Source organism: Desmodus rotundus, chromosome 1 (genome assembly GCF_022682495.2).
Source record: "Desmodus rotundus isolate HL8 chromosome 1, HLdesRot8A.1, whole genome shotgun sequence".
Lineage (NCBI taxonomy): Eukaryota > Metazoa > Chordata > Mammalia > Chiroptera > Phyllostomidae > Desmodus > Desmodus rotundus.
In genome coordinates, this window is record NC_071387.1 from 34996447 (window position 1) to 35024106 (window position 27660).

Consider the following 27660-nt stretch of genomic DNA (forward strand, 5'->3'; position numbering starts at 1 on the left):
ATCATGGGACGTCGGCATCGAGGTACAGAGGATAGAAGTCTCAAACCCTAATTTAGAAATGGTTGAATTATGAATGTTCCTGCAGAGGCTAAGCTTGTATTTTTTGGAAACAGCTTTGTTGAGATAAAACTTACCATACATTTTTCCCATTTAAAGTGTGCAATTCATTGGCTTTTAGTATATTTACAGAGTTATGCAACAATGACCACAGTTGATTTTAGGACATTTTTATTACCTCAAAAATAAACCCCACGCCCCTTTAGCTTTTCCTCCTACACGCATCTCCTCTAGTCCTAGGTCACCAGTAATCTGTCTCTGTAGCTTACTTATTCTGGATATTTCATGGAAATGGAATCATATAATGATATGGTTTGATGACTGGCTTTTTTCATGTAACATAATATTTTCCTTTTTTGTGTTATTTTTAAAATTGTTAATATACCATTTTCAAGTTTCATCTAGGCAGCACATATTTGTACTTTCTTTTTATCACTGAATAATAGTCCATCATATGGATATATCACATTTTATTTATCCATTTATCCATTGTTGGAAATTTGGGCTTCCACTTTTTGTTGTTTTGAATAATGCTATGAATATTTGTATACAAGTTTTTGTGTGGATATAGGTTTTCATTTTGGGGCTTTATACCTAGAAATGGAATATCTGAGGCATGTGGACACTTTCCGTTTAGCCTTTTGAGGCACTGCTGGCTAGACTGTGCCACTTTACGTTCCCATCAGCAATGCATGAGGGTCTTAGTTTCTTCACATTCTTGCTAGCACGTATTATTATCTTAATTGTTTATTATTTACTGTAGCCACTTTATTAGGCATGAAGTGTTATCTCATTATAGACTTAAATTTTTAAATAGTGGTTAGGCATAACCGGAATGATAATAGTCTAAGATGGAATTAACATTACAATTAAAGTATTTACTGGACTGACCTGGGACTGTAATCTTCGGTAGTCATTCTTAACTCTGGCTATGCGTGATGAGTATCACTTCCGAACTTAAAAAATGACGTCAGAGATTTATCCAGTCTCTGAGGATATTGTATAGTATCTTTCCCCTCACAAAATTCTTTATTGAAAAAGAGAACAGTGAAGATTCGGTTGTAGGGAACAGAATCTACTTTAGATGCCTTAAGCATAGAGGGTTTATTTACCATAGGATACTAAATAGCTCAGAGAATTGTTGGGATGTACAGTATCACTCCGATCCATTCAGGAGATAGAAACCACACAGTAACTCAACAGGGAAAGATTCATATAAAGAATTGTTGACTGAAACAGGGGATTGGAGCAATGAGGGAGCAAAGAAGTAAAGGTAACTCTAAGGAGTATAGGAGTAGCTGATACAAAGAGTAGTTACTACTCCCAAGGCTGAGATAGAGTGGATCTCCCTCCCCCACTGAGGTCTAGACCTCGTTGGAAAGGGCAAGATCAAGGCAAGTAGCTGTGGGTGGCGAATTTGCTGGATAGGTACCTTCTGGGGGGCCAGGAAAAACTGTTCATGGGGAGGTGTCTCACCAGAGTCACTGTGCTACAAAACTGCCCGGCCTTCTGCTGGAGAAGCTGCATGTGCTGCAGGAGCCTGTGCTGGAGAAGCCACCCTTGTTTCAGGAGCGGGTCCTGGAGAAGCCTTGTCTGCCACAGCCTGGTGAGCACACTGGAACCAGAATTCTTTTATCTGCAGTGGCTTTCCTGTGCCCTCTTGATAAAGCTTAATGTTGTGTCAGCTGGCAAAGAAATGAATATTTTAAGAGCATGTGAGGTCTATCCAGAAAGTATCCAGTCAGGTGCTATGGAAAAATAGAGAAATTTACTGAAGAAGATACAAGCTACAAGAAACGTTGTACACAGGACAATGATTCCTCAGTCCCCTTCAAAGTAGGCACCTTGGGACCTCACCCAGTTCTCCCAATCGCCATTAGCTGCCCTGTTGTATTTTCCTGACTCTCATTGACAGTCTGAAGTCCCTTCCCTTTCAAAGATGATTTTAGTTTTGGGAAAAGCCAGAAGTCACAGGGTGCCAAATCTGGGCTGAAGCAGGGGGTGAGCTACCTGGGTGATTTGATGTTTCACCAAAAAACTCTGCATGAGATGTGATGCATGAGCAGGTGTGTTGTTGTGATGAAGCTGCCAATCACCAGTTGCCCATAGCTAGGCTTTCTGTTTTGTGTTAAAACAAATTTTAGCATAAAATTTGTTGCAGATTCGTTTCTCTACTCACTCATTCATTTTGAATGTGAAGACCACACAGTACACATGCTCACTCAACTGTGTCTACTGCCCCCACTAGTACAGTGAAGGCATCATTGTTCACACATGCGCATTCCACTCCACTCTCCTTGCCCCCAAGATTACATCGATGTTGCACAAAAAGTGTTCTCATTATATTAACAATGGCTGAACTTTCTCCGGACTGACCTTGTACAGCCACTTTCACAGATGGGCAAAAGATTAATTTGGAGGTAGGGGGCAATAAATTTCATATGGCACAGGTATTGAGTGGTTTACAGAACTGTTCAGAGATCTTAAGAGACTCTAGGTTGAGCTTCAAGGAACAACTCCCAAAATCTCTGCACAGAACTGAGAGACCGAGAGTGGTATTGTTTCTTTTAGGTTAAGAGACCTCCTGTGTAATTGTGAAATTTTTCCTAGATCTTCATTGCTAGAATCACAGCATGTTTTAAAATCAGGAAATTTGTGGTCAGGAGGCTTTGGCAATCAGAAACCTTTCACTACACATACCAGCTATAGAACTAGACTGGGGCCGGGCCTGGTCTTGTTTGCACCTGCCCTGCCTGCAAGACTAGACCAGCCTTTCTCAATCTTTATACACTGGGGGATCCATGAAATAATTTTTAGGTCCTGGGGTACTCCTCCATGGTAATGGTAACATTATCTGTTGCTATGATACTAGTTTGGACAGAAAAGTTTAGATAGAGTAATTGCTCTTATCACCTCCAATGCAATACATTGGTGGAGTAGGGATCTTCTGTCCTGTAGAATGAGCTACCTGGATGACTTGATTTTCACAGTCAAGTGAAATGGGTGCTACCTGACACTGGTCAGAGGAGCTGACAGCAGTTGTCAGTCACGTCTACGCACGGCCTGGGAGAGGAAGATACTGCGTAGCATGTGGGGGTGGCTCTTGATAACAGAGTGCACCAGACAGAGGGCCTGTGGGAGGAGACAGGCTTTGTAGTAACAAAAGGATGAAGTAAGCATTCCACCCCTTTACTGTGGGGGTTTGGGGGTAGTTTGTTTGAATAATTCTGAGAGTTGGCAGGGAACTAAAACCAGTTCAGCTTTGGGCTGAATGCAGTGCAACTGGTTTGGCTGACAGGGGAACCAGCCCGGTGAGGAGCCTTCCCACTGGATGGGGCACAGACGGCAAGAGTGGGAGGACTCTCCTTAGGTCTTGGGGCCTGTGAAGCTCAAAGCTGTCAGGGCCGTGTTTGGGAGTATTAGGTCTTATAATAAAGTACTTCAGTAATGATTGCTAATGCTCTTCTGATAATGACAATTTTTCTGTGCATCTAATTACTTTGGCCATCTAATTAATCTACTCATTTGTGCGGATCTCCATCCCTGCAAAGGATATAAAGTCTGATGTGAGCTAGTTACACAGATAGAAAAAATAGATTTTCCTTTTCTTAAATTTCCTATTTTATTTTTACTTTATTCAAGTAGGCCTAGGAGTTGTACCACAGATTCTTATTTTACAAGATATTAATAAAGTATGGCCTGTGTATACGGTATGTGCAAGAGCATTTTTATTTTTCTTTATTAAAAGCAAATAAAAAAGACTTTAACCAACCTTATTTGAAAAACAAATAGGTAATTAACTTAGTTTACCACTTGGGTAACTAAGCTTCTTTTCATGATTTTTAAAGACTCATATGATAAAGATAATACATTTCTGTTAAATAAGTGTTTTCAGTTTTTGTTTTTTAAAGATGGGCTTGATAGACTTAGTTTAAATAAATATTGTAAGCTAATTTTTTGGTAATTTTTATTGTGGTAAAATATGTTTATCATAAAATTTGCCATTTAAAACATTTTAAGCTCTCCCTGGGTGGTGTGGCTCAGTGGATTGAGTGCCAGCCTGCAAACTGAAAGGTCGCACGGTTCGATTCCCAGTCAGGGCACATGCCTAGGTTGCAGGCCGGGTCCCCAGTTGTGGGTGTGTGAGAGGCAGCTGACCCATGTGTCTGTCACACATTGATGTTTCTCTCACACACTGATGTTTCTCTCCCCCCACCGTTCTCTCTAAAAATAAATAAATAAAATCCAAAAAAATAAGTAAACCATTTTAAGCTTATAACTCAGTGCCATTAATTACATTCACAATGTTGTGCAACCCTCACCACTGTCTATTTCCAAAACTTTTCATTACCTCGAATAGATACTCTGTAATTACCATTAAGCATTGGCTACCCCTCCCCCCTTCTTCCAGCCTGTGATAACCTTTAATCTACTTTGTGTTTCTATGAATTTGCCTATTCTAGATTTTTTCATGTAAGTGGAGGCAAAGCATACAATATTTGTTGTTTTATTTCTGGCTTATTTCACTTGCCACAGTGTTTTCAAGGTTAATTCATATAGCATATATCTGAATATTACTTTTTTCTTTTTTAAAAGATTTTATTTATTTATTTATTTATTTTTAGAGAGAGGGGAAGGGAGGGAGGAAGAGAGGGAGAGAAACATTGATGTGAGGGAGAAACATCGATTGGTCGCCTCTCATGCGCTGTGTTGGGGAACCGAACCTGAAACCCAGGCAGGTGTCCTGACCCAGGATCGACCTGGTGACCTTTTGCTTTGCGGGATGATGCCCAACCGAGTCACACCGGTCAGGGTAGGAAAGTTACCCTGACTTTCCTTCTTATGGCAGAATAATATTCCATTTTACCTATTTACCACATTTTTAGCCCATTCATCAGTTAGTGGACACTAGGTGGTTGCTACTTTTTAGCTATTGTGAATAATGCTGCCATGAACATTGGCATACAGTTACATGTTAGAGTCCCTGCTTTCAGTTACTTTGAAGTTAACTGAAGATAAGGCATATAGGAGTAGAATTGCTTGGCCATATAGAAATTCTACACATAGCTTTTTGAGGAACTGCCAACTGTTTTCCACTGTGTTTGCACCATTTTCCATTCCCACCAGCAGCACGAGGGTTCCAGTTTATCTCCATTCTTGACAACATTTGTGATTTTCCACTTTCTTGATTGTAGACATCATAGTAGGTTTGAATAATACTGTGAGTTTGATTTGCACTTCCCTAGGTCTGGTGATGTTGAGCATCTCTTCATGTGCTCACGGGCTATTTGTATATCTGCTTTGGAGAAATGTTTATTCAGATCTCTTGTCTATTTTTAAATTGGATTGTCGTTTGGTTGTTGAGTTGTAGGAGTTCTGTATGTATTCTGAAAGTTAAACCCTTACCCCATGTATGATTTGAAAGTATTTTCACTGATTCTGTAGGTTGTCTCCACTTTCTTGATGATGCCTTTGATGGACAAAAGTTTTAAATTTTGAAGTGTAATTTATCTTTTTTCTTTTATTGTGTGCTTCTGTTGTGATAACTAAGAATCTATTGCCTATTGCCAAACCCAGTGCCATGTAGATTTAGCCCCACGTTTTCTTCTAGGAGTTCAGGTGCTGATTTTTAGGTTGCTGCCTCATTTTGATTTAATTTTTATATAATGTGTGAGTGGGGGTCCAACTTCATTCCTTTATGTATGGAAATCCAGTTGTCTCAGCAAAGGACAGTCTGTTCTTCTGTAATTGAGTGTACTTGGCTCCCACGTCAAGATCAGTTGGCTGTAGACATATGTGTTTATTTCTAGACTTCAGTCCTGTTGCATTCATCTGTTTGTCTGTCAGTACTACGAGTAAATTGATTTTTATTAACATTATTTGCAACATGAAAATTATTGAGAATGTTAAATAACAAAGCTGCTAAAAATTATAAGCCAAAATATTGTTAATAGGAATATTTAAGACATAGTTTATTTCAGAGTTTGAAAAAAGCCAAACTTTAAAAAATTTGATTTTAGAGAAGGGGAAGAGAGAGAGAGTCTTTGATTTATTGTTCCACTTATTTATGCATTCATTGGTTGATTCTTATATGTGCCCTGACTGGGGATTGAACTGGCAACCTTGGTGTATTGGGATGACACGCCAAGCAACTGACTACTAGCCAGGGTCCAACATAACTTTATTTCTTTACTGTCTACTTTAATCTAGTCCCAGGAGGGAGTGGAGAGAAATGCCTGTGCTTAAACTACTATTTTACTGTGAGCTGGAATTTGAATCATTTCTTAACGGTCGAAATAGAAATGATGTAAGTGCCCAGCATTAATCTTTGCAACTCAAAGTTTACAGTGAACTTTTCATGGGGTGTGCTGCCATTGTGGGTTTAGAGAAAGTCATACCACTCAGCAAGAAGCATCTTCACTTGTGTTTATGCCTGGCAACAGCAGCACTTTTGAAAGCACAGGGGATCCTTCTCCCCTCACCCCTCTGCCCTGTGTATATAGTAAGTCTTAATTAATTTGGATATTGGGAAAGTTATTTTGATTTTCTAGTCATTTTTTAAAAAAAGTCTATTGAATGAAAGAATGGAAAATTTAAAAATTCTTACAACTTTAAAAACAGATGATATAATTTTTATACATAATCCAAAATGTTTCCTCTTTAATAATTGAGTTAATAAGAAAAATAAGAAAAGCATGTTCTGTTGAAGTAAAAGTTCTTTGTTATTGAACAAAAACATCCCGAATACCTGTATCTTCTCATACCTATGTCTACTCTTTAGGATACTTGTTTCCTTTTAAATATACAGCATTAGTAAACATTGATAAGTATGTGATTAACTTGTTGAATTGGTGGTAGTCTTTTTTTTTTTTTTTTTTTTAGTGATGCTGCAAAATTCTGCTTCAATAAGCATTGATATATAAAGTTAAAAGCTAGAGTTTTTTTTGGGTGAGGAGTTATGAAATCTGAAAAATTATCAAAATTTTGTGAATCAAGATTTAAGGTTTTAAAATATATAGTATGGCCCTGGCTGGCGTGGCTCAGTGGATTGAGCACGGGCTGTGAACCAAAGGGTTGCCAGTTCGATTCCCAGTCAGGGCACATGCCTGGGTTGCGGGCCGGTCCCCAGAACAGTGTGTGTGAGAGGCAACCACACATTGACATTTCTCTCCCTGTCTTCTCCTTCTCTTCCCCTCTCTCTAAAAATGAATAAATAAAATTTTTAAAAAAATGTATAATATGTGCTTTGTAAAGATGAACCCTGTATTGATTGAATATGCATTATGGACATTAAATGAGAAGATGTTACAGGTTTTTACTCTGAATAGTTTGTTATTAATTTAAAAGTGTTCTCATATAGAAATAATTATACAGAGTTGCCAGTATTTGCCACTATGTGAATAGTGGACACTAATGCCAGAATGCTGTGGTTGGTTTGAGTATTTTAAAAAAGAGTATTAGAATAGGAAGGATAATTTTGTCTCCAAAGAAATCTTAACAACTAGATTGTAAATTGTATGATGTTAAGTTTTGACATTTTTTTAGCTCCAGGATTTTGGTAACATTTTACTGGTTGATTTTAGGTAATAGTCACATATTGCACATTGAAGTGACTTGCCAGAAGCACATAGAACACAAACATTCTTTGGTTTCCAGTGTTATGTTGTGTTTCTCATAATAAAAACTTTCAGTTATATGGCTTTTATGACATCTAAGGTATAGAAAACAGAGTTATATTTAACTTTTTTTTTTTTTTTAGATTATCTGCAATGGTGAAATAAAGTAACTCAAGATGAGCAAGTTAAAAGGGGTGTCAGAGAAAAGGTACTGTAATTTTGAATACCAGCATGTATAAATTTCAGAAATAACACATGAAGCAGTTATTTGAAACTCATTACTTAAAAATATTATTTATGTTTAAATAATATGCTACACTGTTGACCTTTGAACAACATGTGTTTGAGCTGGGTGGACCCACTTCTATAAGGATTTTTTCCAATAAGTGCCTGTACTGTTTTCTCCCACAGTTGGGTTTTCGTGGGTGCAGAGGGCTGCCTGTGTGCGCTGATCTAGCCCATTTTATGTAGGGGACTTGAGGGTCTGCAGATTTGGGGATCTGCTGTGGGGGGGCAGCCCAGAACCAATCTTCTGTGGATATTAAGGGATGGTGTTGGGGATTCAGAAGTTACACATGAATTTTCAACTGTGCATTTGGGGGTGTGGCTGGTACCCATAACCCCTGCATTGTTCACGAGTCAACTGTATTTATACTGTTGTGTTAATATTTAATTTTTCAGTTAAAACTTCAGTCAGCAAGCTATGACCCATTGACCAAATCTGGCCTGGCGCTTGTTTTTATATGGCCTGTGAGCTAAGAATGATTTATACATCTCTAAATGGTTGGGAAAATAAAAAGGATAATATACTGTGACACATGAATATTATATGTAAAGCAAGTTTCAGTGTACATCGATAAAGTTACAGTGAGCATGCTTGTTCATTCATGTGTCCTCCGGTCACTTTTGTACTGCAGTGGCAGCGGTGAGTGGTCGTGACAGAACAGGTAGCACTGCATGGCCCAAAGCCCCCGAAATAGATATTAGCTGGCCCTGTGTAGAGAAAGTTTAACTGACCCCTGACTTAAAGCACTATCTCTACTGTGGAATTTCTTATTTCTCAGCAAATCCGGAGGGGTGGAAGGAATATTGGTACTTGCTGAGTTTGGACAGGGTTGTAATTGGAAGGATTAGAGTGGCAGATTTAAATACCATGTGAATGGGTAGTGGTTTCAATCAAATGAGCGTGTCTTCTAGGATACAACAAGCAGAATTTTTCTCTACGCCCCATTCACCATCATCATGGTCATGCCCTGAACGTTATCACCAGCAAACTTCTCATGTCTAAGTACTGATTTAGACGTTTTTTTCTCCAACAACGTTCTTATCTGTCTAGTTCACTTGCGCAAAGGTCTGCATTGCAAGGATTCTGCTGTATCCAGAGCTCTAATCTGCTGGCTTTTATTTTTTTCTCATTTATCTCCTTTTTACCCAGTGTAGAATTGATTGTCTGTTATTACCTTCTTGCAAATACCCGAAGTGTGTTTATCTCACTTTGTGTGTGTGTGTGTGTGTGTGTGTGTGTTTTATCACACCCACTGGCCAAAGTTCTTTCCTTGGATAAGTCTTTGTTGAACAGCTGAATGATGTTGGAAGATGAACTAACTTGGCAGATATCACTAAAAATTACTGATTAGCAACCTGAACTGAGCCCAGCAATCTTATTACTGTGGTTCTCAGGAAAGTTCATTTTCCCAAGTTTTATAATGACAATTTTATACTTTCTTTTTTTTTAAAAAATATGTATTTAATTTTAGAGAGATGGGAAGGGAGGGAGACCTGGCCCGCAACCCAGGCATATGCCATGGAACTGAGCCGGCAGCTCTTTGGTTAGCAGGCTGGCACTCAGTCTGCTGAGCCACGCCAGTGAGGGCTATACTTCCTTTACCCTTCAAGCCTTTGAAATCTTCAGATATACACCCTCAGCAAATGACCATCTCTCATGATATTTAGAGATAATACCTCTATTATCCTAATACTTTTAAAAATGTTTTTATTGAATTTATTGGGGTAACATTGGTTAATAAAATTATATAGCTTTCAAGTGTACAATTCTGTAATACATCATCTGTGTATTGTATTGTGTGTTCCATATCCTCATATTTCTTAAACCAAATTTACATGCTGCTTTTATTTGATTCCATTCCCTGCTTACCCTCCTGGTACTTATTCCAACAGAGGGTGTCTCTTTTCTTCTCAAAGACTAATGCTGTTACCTCTGTTCTAGATTTCACCTTCTTCCTTCCTTCTCAGGGTCTTTTAATTATTATTTATTCTTTGTTTTGAATCTTTAACTCCTTTATTTCTTACCATTTAAAAATGATCTGGGATTTCCAATGTTTATAAACCCTGTCCTATTACTCCCCAATTTATATGATTCCCTTAAAAGCCAAAAAATTTGAAATAGTCTATCATCTCATTTCACACTCTTCAACCACTCTGGTTTAGCTTCTGTCTTATCCACTATACCAAAAGTACTTTTGAAAGCCACCGATAATTTTTCTAAACAGCTTTATTGAGGTGTAATTATCATACAACAAATAATACAGAGAGAGTACAGTTTGGTAAATTTGGCCTATGTATACCTGTGAAAACATCCCCTCAATCAAAATACTGCAAGATTCATCATTTGTTTCCTGGTGCTCTTTTGTACTCCTTCCTTCCTGCCCCACCCCTCCCTCCAGGCAATCACTGGTCTGCTTCCTGTCACTATAGATTTGTTTGTGTTTTAGAACTCTGTATAAATGGAATTATACAGAATGTCTTTTTGAGGTTTGGAGGTGGGAGATAGGGGTGACTGACTGGCTTCTTTTACCCAGCATAGTTATTTTGAGATTCATCTCTTGTAGTGTGTATCAATTATAATCATACTTTTTAAAATTACTAAGTAGTATTTCCTTGGATAGATATACTGCAATGCTTATTTATATTTTGGACATTTGGGTTGTTTCCAGTTTTTAGCTATTACAAATAACGCTGTTGGGAGCATTCGTGTAGTAGTATTTATATGGCCTTATGCTTTCTTTTCTCTTGGTCAAATACCTAGGATTGGAATGAATAACATAGTAGGTCTATGTTTCTTTTTAGGCAACTGCCAACAACCTAATAAACTGCCAAAGACATTGCATCTTATACTCCTTCCAGCAGTATATGAAAATTCTAGTTTTTTACATTCTCATCAGCAGTTGGTATGGTCATTCTTCTTAAGTTTTTAAATTCTTATGGTCATTCTTTTAAAGCTAGCCATTCAAGTAGGGGTGTTTTAGTATCTCATTATGCTCTTAACTTGAATTTCCATAATTACTAATGGTGTTGAGCATCTTTTCATGCACTTACTTGCTTTTAGCATATCTTACTTGGTGAAGTATCTTTCTGAATCTTTCTCCCGTTTTAATTGAAGTATTGTTGTTTTTATTATTGACTTTTAGAAGTTTTTTTATATATTATACATATAATCCCTTTAATAGATTTGCAGACATTTTCTCCCAGTCTCGACTTTTTGTATTTTAAACAATGTCTTTTAAAGTTCAGAAGTTTTTAAATTAGGTGATGTCTATTTTATTTATTTGTTCTTTTATAGATAATACTTTTTAAAGTTGTCTGTAACTAATATATGCATAACCCATGTTTACCAGTGTTTTCTTCTAGGAGTTGTAGAGTTTTAACATTTGGGTCAGTGCTCCATGCTCAGTTAAGCTTTATACATGGTGTGAGGTAGGGATAGAAGTTCTTTCTGGCATAGGCATATCTAGTTGTTCCAGCACCATTTTTGGAATGACTGTCCTTTCTCCACTGAATTGCCTTGGAACCTTTGTCAGAAATCAGTTGTCCATGTATGTGTGGGTGTGTTTTTGGACCCTGTTTTGTTCCACTGATCTAGATGCCTATCTTATTGACGGTACCCTACTGCCTGGATAAATGTAGCTTATAATGGATCTCGTGAACTTGTGTGGGTCCACCAACTTTGTTCTTTATTTTCAAAGTTCGCCCTGTTCTAGGTTCCTTTGCATTTCCATAGGATTTTTGCATCAGTTTGACAATTTCTGCACAGTAGCCTGCTGGGATTTTGATTGGGATTGCCTTGATTCTATAGATAAGTTTGGAAAGAATTGACATTTTAGTATTGAGTCTGCTTATCCTTGAACATGGTAATTCTCTTTTATTTATGATCTTCTTTCATTTCTTCCAGCAGTATTTTGCAGTTTTTAGTGTACTGGTCATTTATGTTGTTTGTTCTGTTTGCTCTTTGGGTGTCTCCAGTCATTTTCAGGAGTACAACAAAGGTAGTATGAGTTTTCTTCTAAAGTTGAGAACTTCTGTCTTGGCCTACATTAACTTCTGAATTAAGCTAAAAATGAAACTGAGAGTTACCTTAAACCATCCTTTTTCATTTTAAGTCTTTTTTTCTTTTTGTGGCTCTCATTGGGTGTTTTTTTCCACCTTGTCTTCTAACTCACTGATTTGATCCTTTGCTTCCTCTAGCCTGCTTTTAATTCCTTCTAGTGTATTCTTCATTTCAGATAGTGCATTCTTCATTTCCAACTGGTTTTACTTAGGTTGATTTCGAGTTTCATGTTGTTGTGATCCAAGAAAATGTTTGATATGTTAATTTTCTTGAATTTGTTGACTTATTCTGCGTCCTACCATGTGGTCTATCTTTGAGAATGATCCTTATCTTAGACAGTGCTTCTTATTGATGGTCTCTCTGTCCTTTTGTGGGCTGATGCACTTCCTCCCAAGTTCCTTGTAATTCTCACTAAGTTCCTTGAGCATCCTTATAACCATGACTTTGAACTCCATGTCTGATAAATTGCTTGCCTCCATTTCAATTAGCTCTTTTTCTTGGGGTTCCTCCTTTTCTCTCATTTGGGGGTTGTTTCTTTGTTGTCCCATTTTAGCTGTTCTCCTGTCTGTTTCTACATATTAGATAGATCTGATTTCACTCTCTGGCTTCGTGTGGTGACCTGTGTGGCAGTAGTCGACCTTGTGTGGTAGGAGTCCTGTGGGACTCAGCAGTGCAGGCTCCTTCATCTCCGGAGCTGGATGCTCTAGGAATGCTCCTTGTGTGGCTTATGTGTGCTCTCCTGTTGTTTTTGGTCTCTGTTGTTGTTGGCCTGTTTGTTGGTGGCCCTCCCCTGTGGATGGCTCATTGAGAGGCTCGACCCCATTCATGCCTTTTATGCTTGTATACCAGTGCTGACAGAACAAAGCTAAACAACACAGAAAACAAAACCCACACAAGCAAAAAACAAAACAAAACAAAAGCAACAACAAGCCTAACAGCAACAGCAAAATCAATGATAAAAGAGCAGAGAATAATAAAAGTGGAAAGATAAATAGAATATTACAAGAAAAACAAGAATACGATAAGACCGAAGGAAAGAAAAATGAGTATGAGAGGATAGAGGGAAGAGAAACCTTAAGAGTAAGGAATAGAAACAGGAATCACCACAAAAGAACAACAAAGGGAAAAAATAAAGTTAAAAAATTAAGAAAAGGAAGGAAGAAGGCAAAATGGAGTAAGGAAAGGGAAGAGTAAAATACGAGATTTGAAAGAAAAGAGAGAAAAATAAAAAAATTGAAGACAAAATGATAAAAAACTATGCTAAGGAATGAATAATGAAAATAATGCAAAAAATAAAAGTGGAATTCATCTTAACAGAGTTTAGTGCTTGCCTGCTGGGTTCTCCCTCTGGATACAACTCTGATGTTGTCTGAAGCTGGTGAAAGCCAATGTCAGATGCTGTCCACATCTAGCTCTAGGCAGCTGTTCAAAGATATGAGCAATGCACAGTTTGTGACTGATCCTCTGGATTTGGCTGCATCTGGGATGGGCCTTGCTGCTCTGTAAGTCTGGGTTTTCATCAGCACAGGACCCAGGCGTGGGTCTACTAACAGCCAAAGGCACTGCCGGAACTGCCTCCACCTGCCTCTGCTTGTGGTCCTGCCCTTGGTCTTAGTCTAGCCACTGACCTGTGTTTCTGAGGGGGATTCTGGTGGAATCAGAAGGATGGGAACCCTGGGTCTCCTGTGGGAAGTTCTATTCAGACTTCAGGTAAGATGGTGGGGTGTGTTACCCCATCCCCACAAGTCAGAGTCTGTCCCAGATTTTTTCCCTGAACTTGGCAGGGCAAAGCCCCTAGTAGGATAGTAGGTGGGGCTTCCAGGGTCCAGAGTTCGGGTCTTCTAGAAACCAGGAGGGCATTTCTAGGCTCTCTGGGGATGGGGAAGTGCCAGTTTGATTCCTGGGAAAATGTACGGAGTGGCTGTCCCCTAAAGCCATTCTTTAACATCCCTGAGTCCACCTATGATGCAGGTTGGGGGAAAGTAAGAAAGAAAGAAAAAAATTAAAAATAATGCAGGGTGTTGGGAGCAAGGTTCCAGAGGGTGGGGGCAATTGGTTTCCCACAGGGTGGGGTAAATCTTTTTCCTCTGGGAGGGGCCTTGCTCTTCTCAAGAAAAATGTGTGTTGTGGTATGGTGTCATATCCTAGCACCGGGAACCCAGCATCCATTCCCCCATTCCTCTCCCCAAGCTTTCCACTTCAGACTCTCCTCCTGTGACTCCAGACTCTACTGCCCTCCCTTTGCACGAGCCCAAGGTGAGTGGCTGGGAATGTGAAATCTGTGCGTTGGCCCCTTAGGACAAAAGAAAGGGAAAAAAGAAAGAAAAAGGTGCCTTTACCTCTAGTGGCCTCTGTCTCTCTAAAGTGGGCAAAAAAACCCGTGGCCTTTCACTGCTAGACGCTATGTGGGCAGGTGATCCCAGCATTGGTGCTCTGTGCTTGGGAGCCTGGTATGAGGTCCAGGATTCACTACTTTCCAGGGGAAGCTCCCACAGCCCAGCGGCAACCTTGGCCCAATGGCGGTGAAGGTGGTGTTGGCCCCTTTCACGGTCCACCCTTTCTTCCTGTCTCCAGGTGATTTCTGCCTGTCCTTGGTTAAGTATCTCCTCTTTAGGTAGTCTTCAGTTGTTTATTTTGGGTGGATATTCCCCTCTTCATTTTTATTTTCAGCTTGGTTCTGGGAGGCATTGTGAGATAAATTCTACTCCACTGCTATCTTGCCACTCTCCATTGAGCTAGAATTCATTGCATTTAATTGTTGCATAAGAGATAGTCAAAGAAGTATTGTTCTCTTCCAGTTAGAATATTGTTTTCCTTATGTATTTAAATATTTAACTATTTCTACAAAAGAATATAATGATATTTCTATTTTTCATGTCCTTTGATTTATGATGGAGGGGAATAAAGTTGTGTGTTCAGGATTTTCAGGGAAATAGTAAAAATGTGATTAAAGCAAAAATAATTAAAGAAAAAAGGAAGTTAAAAAAGAGTTATAAATGAGAAACATTTCTGAAAGATGATAATGTACATTTTGGAAATAAAACCATACTTGAAATTAAAATATTTTTTATGTGTCCTATTTAAGTCTAAAACTTTAGTATATTTTTATAGAAATTTTTCTGTCAGATGTTTTTACCTTATTTATGAGAACATCTTTTATTTCCTAAAGGTAATTTATATTTTAAAGTAAAAAAGGTAATAAAATTCATCTATAATTTGAAAGCAGGTTCAGTAGCCCTTGCATTTGCTTGGGAAAGTATTTTTGCAAAGAAAATGTCTGTACAGCATTGGGACTTTGGTAATATCCAAGAAATCAAAAGCAGTAGGAGACCACTGTAGTGAGACAGACATGTGAGTGATAATATCTTTAAAATATGTATTTGAAAGTTAACTTGATACAGTGTTTCACATTGATCATATTTTTAATTTCATAATTTTCTCACTAGAAAATAATTAAAATTATAAATGGAACCTCTGGAGGTTGGTCTTAGCCTTATTTTGATTCATCTAAAAAATAAAGTAAGACAGGGAAGATACATCTCTTTATTTAAAAAATTTCTGCTTTGCAGTGTAACTCAAATTGTTCATTGGAAAGCTCTATAGGTTTTTTTTTTCTCATCAATATCTAAAAATTATTCAGATGGTAGAGCTGCCCTCTGGTGTTCATCCTGTGATTCTCTCAACATTAGTGTCAAAGGCCTTAAGGAGTTAGAGCTGAGTCGGTGGTGGCTAGAATGTTTTGTTCAGTTGTTATTATTCTCTAGATGAAAAAAGTAGTCTAGAGAGGGAAATTGACTTGCCTGTGTTCTGAATTTCCACATGCTTGCCTTCCTTCAAAAAATATATTAATCCACCACCTATCATTTCAGATAAGAATCACTTAGGTGAAACTTAGAGGAAAGTTTAATTTTTTAATAGTGGTATGATTTAATTTTGAAATTTTAAGAGTTATTGACAAAATATTCTTAATTTGGTATGGATATGTGTTACGCCTCATGTATTTTGTATGTTTTTGAATTTTTAAAATTGATGTTTTATTAGCTACTGAAAGTAAGAGAAAAATAATTGAGTAAAATTAGGAAAACACACTCAATTTTTACACTTTTGAATTTTGGTTTCCATAATGCAAATTTCTTTTAAACACGGATCATGGAACTGTTTTTAGATGTATTTTCCCTAGTATGTGAACTGTGGTAACTTAGTACCATTTCTCACCAAAAAGAACTAGGTCTCCCAAAAAGAACTCGCTTGACTCAGAATCTTTTTGTGCTCTTAAGTTAATGAAGACTTTCAAAAGTTTTTTGTTGATGTTTTTTGTTATTTTATCTATTGATATTTACCATATTACAAATTAAACTGAGAAATTAAAAAATATTCATTTAAAAATAATAAACCCAATACATAATAACTGTATTAAAAATAACTATATTTTCAACAAATAGAAGAATGGCATTGATTTATTACATTTTTGAAAATTTAGCGTTTAGCCTAATGGAAGACAGTTGGGTGTTCTTACGTGCTTCTGAGTGCAGTCTCTGGTGATACATGTGTCCCTGTGTGTTGTGCATACAGAGGGTGTGTGTGATGTTCTCGTGTTAGGACAGGAAGACAGTCTGGGTGCACATAGGTGTGTAATTGGAAAAAGAAGGAGTATTTGAGTAAAAGGACTTTTCAGATAATTGTGTATAATTGTCCTTTGATTTACGATGGAGGAAAATAAAATTATGTGTTCAGTATTTGGAAATAGTAGAAAGGTGATTAAAGAAAGTAATAGTTATACATGAGGAATGAACACTTCTGAATGATAATGTGCTTTCAAAATAAAGCCATATTATGTGAAATTTAAATTGAAATGGATATTCTTTGATATTACACTAAAACTTGGCAAGTGGTAGTTTCTTAAAGTTAATTGCTGTGCATCTGAAACCTATTAGTGAACTTTTTATTCTCTGCTACATTAAAATTTATTGGTCTCTCTTGTACTTTGAATGGTTCTTTTACTTATATCTGAATTTGTAACATCACATGTTGGCCATTTGGAAAATAATTGATTTCATGAGTTATGCAGGTCCTTTAAATATTGACACATTTTGTTACACAGTATTAAAACATTACATTAATTTGTATATATTTTTATTGTTGTTCAATTACAGTTCTCTCCATTTTCTCCCCATTATTCTTCCTAGCCATACCCACCCCTATCTCCCACATTCTGTATAAAGAACCCTCCCATGGGTTCTTTATACATGTTCCTTGATGACCCTTCCCCTTCTTTTCCTCCTTATCCCCCACCCTCCTCTCCTCTGGTTACTGACAGTTTGTTCTTTATTTCCATGTCTGTGGTTATATTTTGCTTGCTTGTTTGTTTTGTTGATTAGGTTCCACTTACAGCTGAGATCAAAGGGCATTTGTCTTTTACCACCTGGCTTATTTCACTTAGCATAATGCTCTCCAGTTCCATCCGTGCTGACGCAAAGGGTAGGAGCTCCTTCTTTCTTTCTGCTGTGTAGTATTCCATTGCGTATTCCATTGTAATATTATGTAATATTACATTTCATAAATGTAACACAGTTTTTTGATCCACTCATTTACTGATGGGCACTTAGGTTGCTTCCAGCACTTGGCTATTGTAAATTGTGCTGCTATGAACATTGGGGTGCATAGGTTCTTTTGAATTAGTATTTCAGGATTCTTAGGGTATAATCCCAGCAGTGGAATTGCCGGGTCAAAAGTCAGTTCCACTTTCAGTTTTCTGAGGAAATTCCATACTGTTTTCCACAGTGGCTGCACCAGTCTGCATTGCCACCAGCAGTGTACTGGGGTTCCCTTTTCTCCACCACCTTGCCAGCACTTGTTGTTTTTTGATTTGTTTATGATAGCCATAGTGACCAGTGTGAAGTGGTATCTCATTGTTGTTTTAATTTGCATCTCTCTGATGGCTAGTGATGCTGAGCATCCTTTCATATGTGTCTGGGCCCTCTGTATATTCTCCTTGGAGAACTGTCTGTTCAGGTCCTTTGCCCAGTTTTTAATTGGATTGTTTGTTTTCCTGGAGTGAAGTTGTGTGAGTTCTTTATATATTTTTGAGATCAAACCCATGACTGAGGTAGCATTGGCAAATATATTTTCCTATATAGTTGGTTTCCGTTTTCATTTTGCTAATGTTTTCTTTAGCCGTGCAGAACCTTTTTCATTTCATGAAGTCCCATTTGTTTATTCTTTCCTTTTATCTCTTGCTGTAGGGGACATGTCAGTGAAAATATTGCTGCCTGGAATATCTGAGATTTTCCTCTCTATGTTCTTCTCTAGGACTTTATAGTGTCACGACTTATATTTAAGTCTTTTATCTACCTTGAATTTAATTTTGTGTATGGTGTATGTTGGTGGTTGAGTTTCATTTTTTTACATGTAGCTGTCCAGATCTTCCAGTACCATTTGTTAAAGAGGCTATTTTTACTCCATTTTATGCTCCTGTTCCATTTGTCCAATATTAATTGACCATAGAGACTTGGGTTTATTTCTGGGCTCTCTATTCTGTTCCATTGGTCTATGTGTCTGTTCTTATGCCAGTACCAAACTGTTTTGATTACAGTGGCCTTGTAATATAGTTTGATATCAGGTATTGTGATCCCTCCTACTTTGTTCTTTCTCAAAATTGCTGAGACTATTTGGGGTCATTTATGGTTCCATATAAATTTTTGAAATGTTCTATATCTGTGAAATGTGTCATTGGTATTTTTATAGGGATTGCATTGAATCTATAAATTGCTTTGGGTAATACGGACATTTTGATAATATTAATTCTTCCAATCCATGAACACGGTATATGCTTCCATTTATTTATGTCTTTCTTAATTTCTTTCTTCAGCATTGTGTAGTTTTCTGAATGCAGGTCTTTTACTTCTTTGGTTAGGTTTATTCCCAGGTAGTTTATTTTTCTTGTTACTGTAGCAAATGGGATTTTTTCCCTGATTTCTGTTTCTGATATTTCATTGTTGGTGTACAAAAATGCCTTCGATTTCTGAGTATTGATTTTGTCTCCAGCTGTTTTCCAAATTCACTTATTAGGTCAAGTAGTTTTTTGTTGGAATCTGTAGGGTTTTCTATGTACACTATCATGTCGTCTGCAAACAATGACAGTTTTGTTTCCTCCTTTCCAATTTGGGTGCTTTGTATTTCTTTTTCTTGTCTGATCGCTGTGGCTAGAACTTCCAATACTATGTTGAATAGAAGTGGTGAAAGAGGACACCCTTGTCTTGTTCCTGACCTTAGTGGGAAAACTTTCAGTTTTTGCCTGAGGATGATGTTGGCTGTAGGTTTTTCATATATGACCTTTATTATGTTGAGGTATGCTCCACCTACTCCCACTTGGCTGAGTGTTTTTATCATAAATGGGTACTCTACCTTATCAAATGTTTTTTTCTGCATCTATTTATATGATCATGTGATTTTTGTCTTTTGTTTTGTTTATGTGATGTATTACATTTATTGATTTGTGAATATTGTACCATCCTTGCATCCCTGGAATGAATCCCACCTGATCATGGTGTCTGATCTTTTTAATGTATTGCTGGATGCAGTTTGCCAATATTTGTTGAGGATTTTCGTGTCTATGTTCATCAGAGATACTGGCCTGTAGTTTTCTTTCTTTCTTGTGTCTTTATCTCATGTCTTTGGGATTAGGATGATACTGGCCTCATAGAAAGAGTTGGGAGTCTTCCCTCTTCTTTGATTTTTTGGAATAGTTTGAGAAGGATAGGGGTTAGTTCTTCCTTAAATGTTTTGTAAAATTCTCCTGTGAAACCATCCAGTCCAGGTCTTTTGTGTGCTGAGAGTTTTTGATTACTGCTTCAATTTCACTACCTGTTATCTGTCTGTTCAGGCTTTCTGCTTCTTCTTGATTCAGTTTTGGAAGATTATATTTTCCTAGAAATGTGTCCATTTTCCCAGGTTTTCAAATTTCTTGGCATATAGTTGTTTGTAGTAATTTCTTACAATCCTTTGTATTTCTGTGGTATCAGTTGTAATCTCTTCTTCATTTCTGATTTTATTTATTTGGGTCCTCTCTCTTTTTTTCTTGACGAGGCTGGTTAAAGGCTTGTCAATTTTGTTTATCTTTTCAAAGAACCAGCTCCTGGAATTATTGATCCTTTGAATTGTTCTTTCAGCCTCTATGTCAGTTAATTCTGCTCTGATCTTGGTTATTTCCTTCCTTCTACTCACTCTGGGCTTTGTTGTTGTTCCTCCACTTCTTGTAGATGTAGGGTTAGGTTGACTGAAATGTTTCTGTCTTTTTGAGGTGACCCTGTTTTGCTATGAACTTCCCTCTCAGGACTGGCTTTGCTGTGTCCCATAAGTTTTGGACTGTTGTGTGTTCATTTTCATTTGTTTCCAGAAACTTTTTGATTCCTTCCTTGATTTCATTATTAACCTGTTCGTTGATTAATAGCATGCTATTCAGTCTCCATGAATTTGAGTTTTTTCCTTGAGGTTTGTTTCTAGTTTTAGGCCCTTGTGGTCATAGAAAATGCTTGATATAATTTCAATTTTCTTGAATTTGCTGAGGCTTGTTTTGTGTCCTATCATGTGGTCTATCTTTGAAAATGTTCTAAAAATATTACATTTATTAATATCACCATTGATTTTTATCAGAAAATTCTCAAGTTAGCAGGGAGCTGTCAAGGTCATGTTTGATAGATCTGTGTTGTTCAAAATTCTCATTTTGGCTCGAAAGCTCCAATTTTATCATTGGGAACAAATCAAACACTTGTTTCCTAGAAACAATTGACTCACTTTTTGAAAAATTATTTCCATAAAATTATGCAAAATAACCCAGTCTGAATAGTCATTGTTGTTTTTTTAGTAAAAATGATGTTCTATGTTAAAAAGTGGCTAGTTCAGCCTGCATTTGAAACAGTCACATGGTGCTTTCCCCAAGGTAACCACCCTATTTCAGTGTACACTTGAAATGTTTATGCTCATACAGAATATTCAAGAGATGGATGCTCATGGGTAAGACTGGCATTCCCATGTTTAGCTGAGGCACGGTGATACCAGCACAGTTCGCCGTCGCTGCCTTCATTTGTGTCATGGTGCCAGCCCCTTGCCTTCACGCCATCCGTGCAAATGTCAGTACACTGTCAAATAGTGTGTTCATATTTTTATGAAAAACTTTTTGACCATGCAGATTTTCTGAAAGGGTCTCAGTTACTCTCCAAGTTTTGTAGAGTACATTGAGTACTGCTGGCTAGTAACAGTCTTATCGAATCAGAAAGGGAGGAAACTGTCACCGACTAGGATCATATCAAAAGGACTGAGGAGCCACCTTGAAGAGGCTTTCATTGATTAAAGATGGGGCAATTTGAACATTGATAACTACCCTGGATAAAACGTATGAAATGTGTTTAAATATGTAAGTTCCTACTGGTACACGAAACCAAAATACTTCATTGGTTATCTGGAGAGGATTTTAGGAAATGCAGTCATTCTTCTGAAAATTGATAAATATAGATAAATAAAAAAAATCTAGTATTCATTTTCCTTTTATTTGATGAACTGAACCTGCGGATAATCAAATAAGAGACTTTTCTCTCTCTGGAGTAATACTAGTTAGCAAATGAAGAAGGAATGGAATGATAGAGTATCACAGTTTTCAACCTGTAATGTAATAATGGGTCTGGGCAGTGGTGCCCAGTGACTGCGTATATTGCAGTCGTGTCTGCTTCCTATGGAAGATTACAGTGCCACACACAAAGAATTCATGCCACCAGATCAGGCCTTAACCACATTAGGCTTTAAATTTAACTATCAGTTTACAGAAAATGCGGAGGATAGACAAACATATTAGTGTTACCATGGATGTGTAATTGGCAAAATCCAGAATACTGGAAACTATAGGACAAACCACCAAGATTCTTTAACAAATAAATTGTGAGGGGGGAAAAAAAGAGTGATAAGAAACATCTAGATTAGAAGACAAATGGAAAGAAGGGGAAGGGTCAAGTCAAGCAACATGTATAAAGGACCCATGGACAAAGACAACGGGTGGGGGGGGGTGATTGAATGTGGGAAGTGAGGGGTGGGGGGGGAGGGGAGAATAATGGGGGAAAATGGGGACAACTGTAACTGAACAACCATAAATTAAAAAAAAGACAAATACAATGTGTAGAACTCATTTGGTTTCTGATTTGTACAAATTAACTGTTAAAGAAAATGAGAGAATGTGAATTTGGGAAGTTTGAACTATAACTAGATTTTTATATTAAAGGACTATTGTTACTGTTTTTGGTACAGTGGTGCTATTGTAGTTGACGGTATATATATTTCATTATATGTATTTTAAAGATTTGTTATTTTAGAAAATAGATAATGCCAATTGCTTATATAGGAAGTGGTCCCTCTGAGGTTTGCTTCAGAATTGGCCAGCAGGCTGTGCGTGCCTGCAGTGGGTGTGTGTGAGATGACGTTGTCCCTGAGTTGGTAGTGTGTGGGGCCGGGCGATGGTGCGCGGTGCTTCACTGTCCTGTTTTGTCTCCTTTTGTTCGTGTTTGGGATTCCCCACCACGTTGCTGTTTTCACGCACTCAGATTTACAGCAACAGTTTTAAGGAATCATTTCTCTCTTCTGATATATTGGAAGAAAAAGAAATATGAAAATGTTACTTATTTTCCTCACTACAGAATTTTTCATTTAAAGATATGAAATATTTCTGAAAGCCAAAAGGATAGAGCATAATATTATGAACACCTGTGTACCAATCACTCAAGAAATAAAACATAAAAATGTGATGTGTACAATTGTCTCATAACGTTAATCTCCCGTATCTGAATTTGATGTTCATTGCCAAGTGTGTCTCTCTCTCTATAAAAACATATTTTCTTACGTATATGTACTATAGAATACACTAAAGAATATACTGTATTCAGTGTATATGTTTTACAACTGTTAATGATGCACTGTACATATCCTTAAAGGTTTTTGGATTGTGTTTTCATTTGGAGATTTATACATATTGATACATATTTTCATTTCTGTACTGTGCTATCTGAAAAATTACATACTGCATTATTTTTTTTGAAATGGTATATTAGGTATATTATTTTACTTTAAGTGGTTTATTAGGTATATATGCTCAATATATACATGTATTTCAACCTCCAGATATCTTTTCAGGTAAAGTACCTCCAAATTTGAAGCATTGGGCATGGTTGTTAACCAGAAAAATATGTAATGAATACACTGTTTTCCATGTGTTTCCAGATATTTTTGTTCATTCCAGAATATAGCTATGTATTACCTATTCTGTGCCTGCGAATATTTAAAATACTGGGTGTATAGAATAAGACATGCAAGGTCTCTACCTTCATGGAGCTTACATCATTTCAAATAGTGATGAAGTCTGTGGGTACATGTTAATATTGGAAGCGGAGGGGCTGATGGGGAAGTGGGGACATCTGCAGGTAGTGATCTGAAAGGAGAAGGAGTCAGCCACGTGAGAGCTGGAAGAAACCACCCTTGATGTTGAGAGGACAGCAAGACCTTGAGGTTGGGGCAGAACTTACTGTATTCTAGGAACTGATAGAAAGCCACTGTGGCTGGACCCCAGTGCATAACACTAAAAATAAAGTGTTGGAGGTAGGTGGAGTCCAGGTGGTGTAGGGATTGTTAAGCTGTGATAAAAAAACTAAGATTTTACTTAAAGTCTGATGGGATTGATTGAAGGTTTTTAGCTGGATAGCAGCTTCACTAGGTGTGTGGTTACACAATTCTATGTGGTGATAACATGGCAGAGAACTTTCCAGTGTCAGTTTCTTGGTTTTGCTGTTCTATAGTTAGGTAAAATTTAACCATTGAGGAAACCAGGTGAAAGGTCAGGGACCACTGTGCTAGTTTCGCAATTTCCTGTGAGTCTTTATAATTATTGCAAAATAGAAAGTGAAAAAAAAACCTCACTGTGAAATGGATTATTGGGCAGCAGGAATGAAAGCAGACTGGTTAGGGGGCTGTAATCTCCTAGTGCGAGATGATGATTGCTTGGATTTAGGCACTAGCAGACATGGGTAGGGAAGCAGATGGATTTGAGATATTGTAGAGATGGAGCAGGTTTTGGGTTGGTGTGTGGGAAAGGAGGTCTATATTTTTGTCTTGAACAACTGATGGTTTCATGTGAGTTTGGGAAAGTTAAGATTGGGAGAGGAATAGGCTGAGAGAAGAAAACAATATTTTTTATGTTGGGCTTGTTAGCTTGGGTAAACTATCAGAAACTGAGGGTAGAGTTGAATGTGGGAGCCAGGCAGCATGTAAATGATAATTACAGCTGGGGGTTAGATGAGGTCACTCAGGGCAGAAGAGGGGAGAGAGTGAAGAGATGAGAGCTGGGGATAGAGCTGTAGGGGGCGACGTCAGGGTCTAGACACAGGGGTGTCTCAGGATGGCTGTGAATGTGGCCCGACACAAAACAGTAAATTTACTTAAAACATTATGGGATTTTTTATGGGACCCAAGACAACTCTTGTTCTTCCAGCGTGGCCCAGAGAGGCCTAAAGGTTGGACACCCCCGACAGAGGTTTGTCAGAGGAAGAACAGCTAGAGGACATCTAAAAAAGTGTGCTGATAGGAAGAACACCAGGAGAGTGGAGCCATTGAAGCCCAAAGAAGAAAGTGTTTTCAGAAAGAGGGCACCATCTGATTTGGATATTGCTGAGATAGTATGATGAGGAAAGAAGCAACCAGGAGGTTTTGGGAAGACCTCAGGGTGCAGAAGGCAAACTAGTAGTTTGAGAAAGTGAATATTATGTGAGGAAACGGATAGAGCAAATCCAGACTTTCAGGACATAGCAGAGAAATGGGGTAGCTAGTGGGAGCTCCTAGATCATATTTGTGTGCCGATGGGTATGATCCATTTGAAAGGGGGAGAAGATGGTGACTCAGAGAAAGAAATATAATTGGTGGAGCAGATACACTAAACATGCAGGAAGGGCTGGGGTCAAGAGGAGGAGTTGTTCCTTGAGTCTCAGTATACCAGCCAAAGGGTGTCCTTGAAAGGCAAGTCAGAGCGCATCACTCTTCTGCTTGTAAACTTCCCATTTCACTTAGTGCAAAAACAATGGTCTTTATGTGCCCTAATTTAAAGTAATATTCTTTTTAGCCTTAACAATAATTCTCGGCTTGTCGGACTCCTGGCTCAGCTGGAGAAGATCAGTACTGAATCTACAGAATCAGACACTGCCAGATATGTCACATCGAAAATTCTTCATCTGGCTCAAAGTCAAGGTAAACTTTCATCTCTTGTTTTTGGAATGTTTTTTAATTCTTTAAAAGCGGATGCTAAGAATGTTTAAACTTTTGATAGATGATTTTCTGTAAAAATTGAGCTTTCTCAAATGCACTCAAGAAGTATAACATGGAATAACTGTGAAAGAAAGTAATCTTCAAAGCATTGTTTCTAAAAAATGATGATTTTACTTATGTATGAGTTCCTCTCCCCTGTCAATATTCAAATACCTAATTCCAGTGCTACTTGTTTTAGGGTATTGACAAAATATGCCAGATAACACAGAACATTGGCTATTAGTGTGGCTCCCACTTTGGATGCAGGCTCTGTCATTCAATGGCTGGATGACCTTAGGAAAGTTTTGAATCTCTAGGACTTAGTTGTACCATCTCTGAAATAGAGATAAAAGATATTATGTTATTATTATTTGTTTTATATGAGAAGCATGTAAAAAGAATGTTTGAAGTGTTCAATAAATGATATCTCTATTACATGAAGCTAGTATTACTTACTGCACTGGTATCAAAGTCTTGATAGAGTATAAGAGAAAAATATTGACTTTACACTTAGGAACATAAATGTGAAAAATTCGAAATAAAGTATTAGTGAATTAAGTCTAATTATACATTAAGAGATAAATGTCATTGCTGAAGAGCACTTATCTCCGGAATGTAAAATGGTTTAATACCAGGAAATATTTCTCAATTGATGCTAAAAAAAAAGGAATTTAAGATTCTAAAACATGTACTTGATAAAAAAAAGAAAAGGAAACAAACCTGAGTTTTCTTTTTTTAAATAAGTGTAACACAGCAGCTACCTTAATATTTAACAGTGACACTGAAGGCATTTTGTTAAAATTAAGATCCAGATAATTCACAGTTGTGGGGGAGCTTTGCCTGCAGAGCCCACCATCTGCCCGGATGAGAATAAGTCTACCAAGACATGATCTGCTTAGGGAGGAATGGTGACCAATCTCTCAAGGGAGAAGAGCCAGAGACCTGTTCCTCAATGGGCTTTTACTGGGTTCAATTTGCATAGGAATACAGGGCATGTATATATAAAGCTCATCAATCATTGTCTGGCAGAAATGATCAAATAATAGATAACATTCAGAGAACTCCAGGGCTTATTCTGAGTCAGGGTCAGATAGTTAGAGGGCCATAAAACTTTGGGGAACAAACTCATTTCATGCATGGGCCCATATCATTTAAACTGAGGGTATTAGTAAAGTAGGTTTCATAGGATTTTATGTATTCTTTCTTAGGCCTGATTGCCCTGGGGAATCCACCCTTTCCAGCACAGGGCGTATCCACCTCCAGCATTGTTTCAGGTTTAAGTCAGGCAGGGGAAGTATGGCAGCCAAGAAATTAGGAGACTTCTTGCAGACAGAATGAAGACTCAGGCTATGTCAAAGCCGAGGGGTGAGGGTCCATTATCTCCTCTTTCTGTAGCCCCCTAAGCCCTTCCCTGAGGGCCTCTTCGTGACCTTGCCTTCTTAGGTCATCCCTCCTTTGAGGAATCTTACCCGTCATTGGCTAACCAGTCATCTGTCCTGGGCCAAGCATGGTAAAGTAAAGCGGGCAGAGGTGGTGGCGCCCCTGCCAGGGAGATAAGCTTTGTCTCCTTAGTGGCTTATGGTCCCAGGGTCTTTTTACCTAGCCTTATCCTTGGGGGTTACATTTTCTGAAACCAGGCAGGGTAGTTCTCAACACACAGTTAATATTTTAATATATTTAATTTTATATTTTATTATCTTGGAAGTTCAGGTCATTGAAGTAAGATGTTTAGTAGGTATTTACTGTGTTCAGGAGCTTAGTATCTATTAATCCTTCATTGTGGCCACAGACCTTTAATTTTTTTGATAATTTCCTCCTATGCAACCCATGTGTTTAGAGGGTTGCAAAGGAGGTTGCATAGGAGAGTGTTTTGGGAGTTCTAAACCCATGTGTTGAGAACTCCCAAACCCAGGCGAGGTCTCTAATAGATTGTATTTGTTTCTAGCAAAATCTAAAATACCTGCACCTTTTAATTCAGAAAGTCACTGTACCAGATTCTAGCCTTTGGAAATGTGCTTATCAACTAAGGCAAGATGTACAAAGATGTTCATCATATTAGTGCAAAGATAGATGTACCAAGTATATTCACTGTATTATCCTCAAAACAAAACAAAAACCAACACAAAAAAAACATCTCCCACATCTATAGATAACATTTGGGTACCCTGCTTCCACTACTGTAGACTCTTCCCATCACAGCCTGGAAGCTCCTACTCGAACATAACTGCTGAAAGGGCCCCCAGCCATGCCATTACCAGAGACTGCTGTCTCTCCACCCTGCCAGCTCCACGGGGGAGTCTAACCCCTGAGTGT

At 37.8% G+C, this 27660-nt stretch overlaps 1 protein-coding gene across 8 annotated transcripts in view; it reads left to right on the plus strand.

Moving 5' to 3' along the window:
- AGTPBP1 (ATP/GTP binding carboxypeptidase 1) overlaps positions 1-27660 on the plus strand; it is a 155202-nt gene that overhangs the window by 11571 nt on the left and 115971 nt on the right. For 5 of the 8 annotated variants that reach the window (XM_053923435.2, XM_053923441.1, XM_053923434.1 and 2 more), the window contains exons 2-3: positions 7817-7881; positions 25166-25290. In XM_053923435.2, coding sequence (XP_053779410.1) covers positions 7850-7881; positions 25166-25290 — 157 coding nt within the window. In that variant the 5' untranslated portion in view covers positions 7817-7849. Of the gene's footprint in view, positions 1-7816; positions 7882-25165; positions 25291-27660 lie in introns of those variants that run through there. The other 3 variants (XM_053923446.2, XM_053923450.1, XM_053923448.1) reach the window with 2 other exon arrangements.